Source organism: Poecilia mexicana, unplaced genomic scaffold (genome assembly GCF_051168715.1).
Source record: "Poecilia mexicana isolate PSO_F unplaced genomic scaffold, ASM5116871v1 scaffold_12, whole genome shotgun sequence".
Taxonomy (NCBI): Eukaryota; Metazoa; Chordata; class Actinopteri; order Cyprinodontiformes; family Poeciliidae; genus Poecilia; species Poecilia mexicana.
Window position 1 is genome coordinate 2,857,767 of NW_028263381.1, and position 10,440 is coordinate 2,868,206.

The 10,440-nt window shown below is 44.5% G+C and overlaps 1 protein-coding gene across 2 annotated transcripts in view; it reads right to left on the reverse strand.

Annotated features, from left to right (window-relative positions):
- Window positions 1-10,373, reverse strand: part of cnnm4a (cyclin and CBS domain divalent metal cation transport mediator 4a) — a 29,394-nt gene extending 19,021 nt beyond the window's left edge. For both annotated transcript variants that reach the window (XM_088010737.1, XM_014968532.2), the window contains exons 1-4: window positions 7,939-10,373; window positions 2,359-2,502; window positions 2,009-2,143; window positions 934-1,103 (exon numbers count right to left, since the gene is read on the reverse strand). In XM_088010737.1, coding sequence (XP_087866863.1) covers window positions 934-1,103; window positions 2,009-2,143; window positions 2,359-2,502; window positions 7,939-9,436 — 1,947 coding nt within the window. In that variant the 5' untranslated portion in view covers window positions 9,437-10,373. The remainder of the gene's footprint in view (window positions 1-933; window positions 1,104-2,008; window positions 2,144-2,358; window positions 2,503-7,938) is intronic.
- Between the last annotated feature and the right edge of the window lie 67 nt (window positions 10,374-10,440).

The following is a 10,440-nucleotide window of genomic DNA, read 5'->3' on the forward strand; positions in this document are numbered from 1 at the left end:
TAAAATGCACAAAAATGCTGCAGAAGTTTGCAGGATATTTTTCCTTTCTGCCGTTCGTCTCTTCATCCAGAAGTTTTAATTTATAAAAGGCTGACAGTAGTTGTGCTTCTATCAAACTATCATGCAAATTTTTAGCAAACTTTTAAAATGTGAAATTAGTAATGTTTCCATTGACAGGTTTGAAGTGAATCAACACTGAGACGCAAAGTTTGATTTTGTCAGATGTTGACGCTGCACATGGCTGTAATGAACAGGAAGTAAAAGTTGCAAACTAGCATAGACCGCACATCTAGGAAAATTGTAAAAAGTTCCACATTTTCTATAAATAGTTAGCATGCTAAGAGACTGTTAAGCAGTAGACTGCATGCTAGATAACCAAGTCAATAGTCCAGCTAATATTAGCTTGCCAGAAGCTGTTTCCATCCAATTGTAATGGGAATTTTACGCAAACTTTTGAAATGTTGCAAAAAGAAAAAAAAAAAGAATTAGGTATGTTGTCATCTATTAGTCTGGAGCAAATCAACCAGGCTACCCAGAGCGTAATTTCATACTCTGGGTAGCCGATGGATGTAATAAACAGGAAGCAGAATTTGGAAACTGGTATAGACCACACATCTCAGAAAAATGGAGAGTTCTCCCTTTGAGCTGCAGGTTTGGACTCAGAAATGTTTCAGTTTTGTTCCTCTAGTGAGGCTCTGACCCATCAGTGGAAGTGAACATGTCAGAACCGACACAAAAAATGTGTTTCCATCAACCTACTTTTATAACTTAGGAGTTCCGTTCACACCAGCCAGCTGTGAATGTTTCTCCAGTTTTTGTGTGTCTGTGTGAGTGTGTGTGTGTGTGTGTGTGTGTGTGTGTGTGTGTGTGTGTGTGTGTGTGTGTGTGTGTGTGTGTGTGTGTGTGTGTGTGTGTGTGTGTGTGTGTGTTCACCTGCAGGATGAGTACAAAGTAGTCAACAGGTTTTCCCTTCTGGTAGAGGAAATGCAGAGGCGACCGTTTGTCGTTTTCGTTGAACTTGAGCTCCTGGATGACCTCTGGGTGCCTGAGGATCCTCAGCAGCACCCTCTCTGTGACCTGGAACGGGCTGAACAAGTTGACCTCTGAGAGGACCACAACAAAAAACAACAACGTCATGACAAGATACACGCAGGGTAATAGGCTGATTTATTAAGGATTAATGAGAACAAAGCTATGCAGGCTGCCATTTTACTCAATTTTCATAAAGAGTGCCGTTTGAGTCAACACATCTTTACATGTATGTACATATATAGTTGAAACATAAAAAGTCTGACATGTGGTTAATATTTCTTTTTTAATTAAAAATCCAAAAAAAGAAAACAAGTTTTGAATCTTTATTTATTTTTTGAATATGCTCAGCAGCAAGCTACACATTTGATATTTTAGTGACAGATAAAGTGGTCTGATTTTTGTGGTGTAAACCATTTTAGATAAAAACCTAAAACAGTTCTGTAGGTTGGCCATTTTAAAGGAAAACTGTGCAGCTTGAATCATTTTTGCTGGGTCTGAAGTCCAAACATGTTCACCACGCATTTCTCACTGCATCAAACCCCTCAGCTACATTCCAGACTCTTGACATCTCGGCTTGCCTTTTCAACGGTCATCAGAGTACCGACAGAGACTGAACAGGTACGGCTTGTTTAGAAGAAAGAGAGAACAAAAAAAAACTTATCTCTAAAAAGAAAATTACAGCACAACTTAAAGTAGCAAAGTAGAATCGAACCAGACCTAAACTACTGCTTAACACAGGTGACGTGTTGGCCATAATAATCATCTCAGTGTACGGCGGTGGAGGGATCATGATTTGGACTTGGCAAAAGTATTCTAAAACAAGCTAAAGCTTAGCTCAAACTGCTCTATGACACATGACGAGCTAAAGGCAGAACAGTAAATCTACAACAAGGAGATTTAATCGGCCTCTCCTTTCCTCTGAACGATGGTAGCGTGTTCATCCTGACCCGGAGCATGACCCGTCCTCAGAGCTCACCTGTGGCTAAGAAACGATGAGCAGCCAGCATGAGCTGGGGAGTGATCTTCACTTTGCTGTCGCCGTCCTGCTTGAAGGCGGAGAAGTCCGGCTTGTTCTTGTGAGGATCCACCTTCTTCTTGTTCCTGTTGTCAGCTGACAGTAAAGTAAGGAGGACACACAATAAAATACAATACAAACTGTTTACAAATCCAAATCTGTGCAGCTTGTGTTTGAATTCAGCCCCTTCCCCGTCCCATCGAGGTCGGCTCTCATAAACCCAGTGTCCTGCATTCCCAATAAAGCCCAACTAAACGCGTCAGAGCTCGAGCTTCTATGATGACAAAATGCAAAAAGGTTCAATGACTCACTGTAGAGGTCGGACTCGTCCAGGATCTCAGACTTGATGATCTCCTCAATGACGTCCTCCAGGGTGACCAGACCCAGAACCTCGTAGAATGGGTCGCCCTCACCCTCGTTGTTCACCTTCTGGACGATGGCCAGGTGGGATTTACCTGCAGAGAGGCACCAGAGGTTGCATCAAGACACCGTCGATCGACATTTTACGATGCAAGACTTCCTGTTTTATAATATCCAGTGAAAGTGGGACAGGTATCAGATGGGACGAGAGGGAATAAAGTTTGCTTCACAGCAGGAGCTGCTGCTAAGACTTCAGTCTTCAAACAGATTTCTCCCCTCGGCTAGACGAAAATATATTTTCTTCTATTTTTTTATTTAATTTTTTTTACAGTTTTCAAACAGCCGTCGGATCTGTCAGTGGATTTAACCTGGCTGCCAGAGGGATGGACAGATACCTTAATATAGACCAGACTGGGATAAGAGCCTGGGAGAGAAAGAAGTTGGAAAAGCTGCCAGACTGAGATAAAGAGGAAAGAAGTAAAAGCGGTTCTCTGATACAGCACTGAACTGGTTCGACTCTTACATAAAGAACAGGGACTTTGTCGTATCAATAGGTAACTTCTCATTGAAGGGGACAGAAGTCAGATGTGAGGAACACCAAGTTTCAGTCCTCGGACCCCTCATTTAATATCTATATGCTCCCACCAGCTCAAGGTTATAACAGGAAATATGATTAGTTACCATAACTATGGAGATGATACACAACTCTACATTATGATGTCACCAGGTGACTCTGAACCCATCCAATCACTGAACAGACGCAGAGACAAAACTGAAGCCATTATCTCTAGACCTAAAGAGGAACAATCTGGAGTCAGCACTCAGCCTCAGTTAGCTGAAGATTAGTGATCAGGACTCAGACCTGAACCTTCAGAGTCACATAAAGACAAATTTCCAGGATTAGAGGACTAATGTCTCAGCAAGGTCTAGAGAAACTCATCCATGTGTTTATCTTTGATTACTGCAACAGTGTCTCTACAGGTCTAACTAACAAAAAAAAAAAAAATCCTCCAGCTGCAGCTGATCCAGAACGCTGCTGCTGGTGTTCTCACTAAAACCTTAAAGATAGAAAACATCACCCAGTTCTACAGTCCTTCCACTGAGAGAATAGACTTTAAAATACTGCTATTAGTTTATAAATCACTGAATGGCTTAGCAGCCCTATACTGTACATTAAAGATCTGCTGCTGTTGTATCAACCACCTCTCAGGTCTTCTGGTTCTGCTCTGCATCCAGAACCAGAACCAAACATGAAGCAGCATTCAGCTTCTATGCACCACAAATCTATAACAAACGTCCAGAAATCTCCAAAACACCTGAAACACTGAGTTCCTTTAAATCTAGACTTGATTTTGATTTTGGCATTTGAAAAAATCTAATGTTTATTGCTTGTTTCATAAGTGGTGGCTGCATGAAGTTTTTATGGTGTTGGGCACTTTGAACTGCCTTTTCGCTGAAACGTGCCATGCTAATAAACTTGACTCGACTCGACATACTAAGTCCATCATGAACGCTGACGCCTGCCAGCAGGAGGTAAGTAAAGCGGTCTAATCAGGTCAGCGGGATGGAGGCCTGTCACAGCTCATAGACATCAGACACCAGCAGCTCCGGCCTGGACGGCTTCCTCTGTCACACAGCTGTACCACTAATCAACCAATAGATTGCGTCTTTTTAGATATTTTTTTATTTTTACTTTCTGCGTAAGATAAGTAACTTCTTCTGTTCGCTGAAATTTGACAGGAGAAAAAAAACAGCATATTGTTCTACGCTGTGCTTTGCCCAGGAGGCCTGGGCTCTCGTCTGCTGAGAAAGATTGCTTCCTGAAGGCGTCTGCTGTGTTGAGATTTTAAAGTTTAGCTGTGTTGCTTATAATGCGTCAGTTTGACACTGTCAAGCTAACCAGAAATTTCACACAGCCTTCCACTGCGAAGAGAGAAGAGCCGAGCTGAATGAGGCGGCTGCTGATGTTCGTTCAATATTTGGAAGTGTGGCCAGCGCTGACTGAATGACTTTGTTCGCTTCCTCTGCTGCCATCGCTACAGCTACAGGCAGACTACAATTCTGAAACAGTGCAGAAAATCAAAGTCTCCACTCACTCACAACTTCTCCTTCTGTTCGCTGAAAATCTACAGGAGAAATCCAGATCAATGGGAGAAATCCCAGACATAGCACCGAAGTGAGATTAGAGTGGAACTGCATAGGAAGCCGATGACCAGGCTAGAGTTTAACAGTAGGCTTGTTGTTCCAGATGTTTTACTGTTTCTTTGTGTCAAAGCTTGTTGTTCATTGAGAATCTTGGGAATGTAAACCCTGGAGGATGAAACTCTTGAGGTGGGTCATCATTTTACCACAAGGGTAGGAATCCATGTGACTTCTTATTTCATAGCAGCTCAGACTTGGTGATGTATCTGAAGGAACTTCAGTCTTCACTAAAACTTAATACATCTGAGCAATTAAGTCTTTGAGCTAATTAACAAACAATGTCACATGAAAAAAACAGCAAATCTTTGCCTCAGGCTCCTTATAACAGAAAATAATGTTTAAATGTCTTCTTTTTGGTTTTAAATCAGGAGAAAGTTTGACAAATTTCTACTGAAAAGCCAGATAATGTGTCAGACTGAGCAGAGTTTTCTCAGGGTGATCCTTGTTAAGCAATTGACAGCAAGCTAGCCACTAGAGCAGATAGCCCAACTAATTATCCTCAAAATTTCTCAGTTTCTGAGTTTTTGGCGGAAATTAACTCCTCCTTTTTATTTCTATCTAAAATGGCCTTCATAACCTACTCATTAAGACTTCAAAAAACTACTTTTAGCATGCGCTGGGGGCCAGCAGAAGCTCTGTTGATGTAAATAAGTCCAACAAGTTTGTCTTTTGGCATAAGGTGTTTAGGTGTCCTGCCCAAAGTGTATACTTATTCTAGGGTTGCATGGTGATGAGCCTACAGATGTGATGCTGAGGTCGTAAGATGTCATGCTAAGATGTTTATTTTATGGGAAACTTCATATTGTCAACACTTGTGTTATGTACTACTGATGTATGGCTGTATAATTGCTCTGTAAAAATAATAAAAGTGAAAGTTCTAAAAAAAGAGAAAAAAAGGTCTTAATACACCATCGTAGGGATGATCAGACAGAGGAATATTTCCCCTAAAATAACTACAAAATATCCAGAATGGCCATTAAATATTTTCTTTTCATCCCATTTTGTTCAGTCTTCTCTGATGGAGCTACTTTTATCATCTGAAATGCTTACAATTAATCATCTGTCCTGCCATGAGCGGCTCTAAATGCTTAACGTCAGCCTGAAATCGCTCGCCGTCATACAGAGTAGTCTGCAGCTGCAGCAGAGCTGAAGTCGGCTCATGTGATGACTCATCCCTCAAACATCATCATCATCATCGCCCCCCGTCCCTCAGGCAGTGAGGGGTCAGCAACCTCTGCAGTGTCTCGTGCAGCAGTTGAGTTGACGCCATGCTCTCTTTAGCTGCAATCAGACAGAACTGCTGCATTCCCCAGGATTCTGCTGCATGTGTGCATGACTCAGGCTCTGCTGCTAAAAATGGGACTCAGCTGTGGATGAAAGCTGACCACACTGACATCTGAAGCCGATCTCCGTCCTCTGTCGAGTCCAGACAACTCTGGACAATGCTAAAGACGCAACATCCATGACCTTCGATTATGTGTGTGTGTGTGTGTGGGGGGGTGTGTGTGTGTGTGTGTGCGTGTGTGTGCGTGTGTGTGTGTGTGTGTTTTAAACGAGCTGCTCTGTGCCACGATAATAATTATGTTAGCAAGGTGTAGCTATCGGCGCTCAGATTTCCCGCACTAATCCTGTACGCCTGAACGTGATGGTTTTCATCCCATTAAACAGCCCACAGCTGGAGAGTTCACTCCTGCTGAAGATGATCGTTCAGACAAATCTGCTGCTCTGGTGTGTGTGGAGAATAAAAAGCCTCCTGCCAGATTATGTAAATCAGAGTTAGCACACTTCCTCTACATTTTTGTAACAAATACTACATTTTCACAGGGATGAGCAGGCCAGGCCAGTAGAAATGTTAGGAGCAGGGGGCACAAAAAACAAATCTTTAATTTCATATGTATAAAATTTAATAATTTCTTATTTTATATAGAGAGATTTATTATATATTTATTTGTTTTGTATTTAATTATTTATTTGGTTTTATCTTTATGTCTTTATTGAAGATGATCGCTCTGTGTGACTTTCTATCATGTGAACATGATCTGTTGGGGTGGACAGCATTTTTTAAAAGGGGTTCATGCCCCCTAAGCCCCACCCCCTGGAGACGCCAGTGCAGAGTCATGAAACGTTCTGATAAATCAGAGGGTTTCAGAGTTCTGTTCTGTTATCATTCTTTTTCTGTATAAATAATTTAAATGTTTTTATTTTCTTTGCTAAAGAATCACTTGAACATATCATTGTGATCAATAGTGACTAGTTACATCATAATCATTCAGACTAGTGTTGATATTGAGCATTTCGAAATGTATTCATTTTGTAATTTACAAATTTACAAGTATCACAAATTTTACTTTAAATTACGCAACAAGAAGGTAAAAGTTACCTTTCTTATTCATTTTTGAGAGGCTTCACACTAATGAAAGGTTACGAAAACTACTAAATAGCTCACGCATTTCTTGAATGGGTCATGAAGTGAATGTTTAGGGTTTTAGGTGAAAATATTACCTCCAGATTTGCTGTTATTGTTTTGTCAACAATGTGCAGATGTGAACTTGAACTCCAGACCATGAATGAGAGCTGAAACAACTCAGTCAGAGGTGTTACTATCACACAGCAACATGTTGGTCAATGAGTGAGTCATTTTTAAAGAGAAAATAACATAAAAACAAAGCTAAGCTCGGTGTAAATAGTTGGTGACATTGTATTTTTTTATGGAAAGTATCGTAAAGTGAAAGTTCAATGTTTTCATTGTGAAAAGCGGAATCTGATCAGAAATGATCAGTGGTCACGTGATATGAGAAATCTAACCGTACGGTTGTTGCCAAGACAGTTTGGCAGAGATGCAAAGATTGCACTTGGGCAGATATTAGGTCTTAGTTTTCCTTTCCACAACAGTTCAGTGTTCTCCTATCAATAGTTCTTGATGAGAAATGTGATAAATCTGAATACATTTCAGATTAATCACATTTTTCTTAGCTGTGCCACCCCACACTGGCCTGGTCTAGCCTATGCAAACGTTCTGGTGACAATAATGAGGCCACAGAAAAGTACTTTATGAGGTGTAAGCAGACACATTATATGCACCCCCAGGGGTTTTCAATGCACAGGCAGCTGTTAAATAAAGAAAATGTTGGGTTTTTTTCTGGCGCCCCCTCTAACATGGTGCCCTTATGCATCATATAGTGCATTCCCACTTTTAATGCCACTGTGAGTCCATTTGTGAATGTAGGTTGGTGTTATTGATCAATGCAGACAGGCAGCTCTGTGTGTTTGATGATGTGATGATGGGCACACACACCAGCATGCACACACAACCTCACTGGAACACTCACCTTTCTTAAATTCCTCCAGCATGGCGTCCAGCTTCGTGTCGTGAAACACGAAGTGCACCGGATGGTTGTAGAACTTGGTGATGGTCTTCAGGTTGGTGCAGTCGTCCGGATCCACGAACGCCAGGTCCTTGACATACAGGATGTCCACGATGTTGGACCTCTCCTCGTCGTACACCGGGATGCGCGTGTAGCCGCTCTCCATGATCTCCGACATGGTGTTGAAGTCCAGCACGGCGTCCGCCTGGATCATGAAGCAGTTCGCCAGGGGCGTCATCACGTCCTCCACCGTTTTGGTCCGGAGCTCCAGCGCTCCCTGGATCATGTTCAGCTCCTCCTTGTCCAGGTCGTTGTAGGGCTCCGTCACCTTCAGCATCCCCACCAGTTTCTCTCGGTTGTACACGGTGCCGATCTCCTGGCCCAGCAGGTAGTCCAGCAGCTTGCTGATCGGGAAGGAGAGCGGGAATGTGAGGAGCATGAAGAACTTGGTGACCATGATGGTGTTGGCTCCCACGGCCAGTCCGTGGCGAGAGCACAGCGCCTGGGGGACGATCTCCCCGAAGATGACGATGCCGATGGTGGAGGCCACCACCGCGCCCAGGCCGGAGCCGATCAGGTCATCCAGCAGGATGGTGAGGGTGGTGTTCACCAGCACGTTGCCCAGCAGGAGGGAGCACAGCAGGTAGTTCCCCTTGCTCCGGATGGGCTCGATCTTCCGGGCGTACTTCTTCTCCTTGTCGGTGCCGCAGCTCTGGACGATGCGCAGCTCCATGGGATCCAGCGCCATGAGGCCAAGGTTCAAGCCGCTGAACATTCCGGACAGCACCAGCAGGCAGGAGATGAGGATGACCTGCAGCCACATGGGCAGCAGCGACTTCTTCTCCTCCACCACCAGGACCCTGCCGTCGCTCTCCCCCAGCAGAACCCACCTGGTCCCATCCTCACTCAGCGTGCACAAAGCGTATTCCTTCTGCGGCTCGCTTTTGCGCAGCGGCTTAACTTGCACGCTGAGCACCCCGGACGTCCCCCGGTTGCTCACGTTCATGTAGGTCCCGACTTTGATGTCCTTCGTGAAGTCGACACAAGTCCTATCCGGCGTGTCCATCATGCCGCTGCCTCCCCTGGCCGCCGCGACCGCCTCCTCCTGCTCATCCTCCTCCTCCTCGTCGCCGCCGTCCGCTAGCTCCGTGAAGCGGATCTGCGTCCAGGCACCCGAGTGGAGCTGCACCCCGTAAAACCGGAGCTGCACAGTGCTCTCCTCGGTCACCTGGATGACACCGTCGTCATTGGTGCTGGACGGCTTGTCGCTTCGCTCGAGCCGCATGCCGAGGACCTGGCTTGCACCGCTGACCCGGGCGGAACCAGCCGCCGCCGCAGTCTCTGTCCGGCCGCCGACCGCGCTCCACAGGCAGATAATGACGGTGAGAATGTAACCCTGCTGCCCGCTCCATTCTGTCGCCATGTTTGTTTCTCTGCTCGGCGACCTGGGAGCTGACGTCATTTACTCATGTCCGAGCTGCTCCGCCTCCCTCCGGCCCTCCATCTCTCTCTCCATCTCCCTTTACTCACGGAGACACACACATGCACATACACAAACGGCAACAGCGCCAACCGGACGATGACAGGTATGGCTGGTAAACAAACGTGCCCCCCTCCAACTGTATCCTTTACGTGACGCAGAGCCAGGAGCGCGCGCTCTCTCCCCTCCTCTCTGCTGGACACCGGGCACTGCGGCACGCGGCAGGAGGGACTCTGTCTGTTGTGCTGCGGCCAGCGGTTTGTGACTCATTTGATGTGTGAGCCAGCTGATGTTATGTAAAACTCACAGGGCATCTGTACCAACCCCCTCCTCCCTCCCGCCTCCAGCATCATCCCGCATCCCCCTGGCACCGAGCCCGGTCCGGGATGCTGGAAGCACCGACATAACCACCACAGGCACACACACCCCTCCACAGCCGGAGTCCCTCTTGTGCTTACACTATTAATTATATTTCTGTTACATAACCAGGCCGTCTCTGTGGAACAATGTGGATTTTATTTTATAACAAAGTAAAAAAATAAAATAAAAAAGCAAATCTGTAAATTTAATTTAAAAATTATTCGTCTCGATGTTAATCCGCCCTCAGAGTCGTTTTGATACTTGCTAGTTGTACTGTTTTTATCATTAGTTAGATCCTAATATTCACTGATCAGCTATTACGTAATACATCCAATAACCCCATGTCTTGTCTTGAAGCGCCACCTGGTGGACGCAGCAATTATTAGCAATCAGAGCTCGACAGAAGTTGAAAGAGCGAGACAACTGAGGTTTAATAGTTCTGAATTTTACATGATTTATAAAATATAAGCGGATTTCAGCGGTACTGAAATCAAATCTGTTGTGTGCACAAACTTGGCGAATCAAGTTGATTCTGATCAAGAAAATATCGGTCAGAGTTATTAAGTGAATTTCATACATTTTAAAAGGCCCAATAGGAAAGGGGATTTGTGGAAAAAATAAAATAA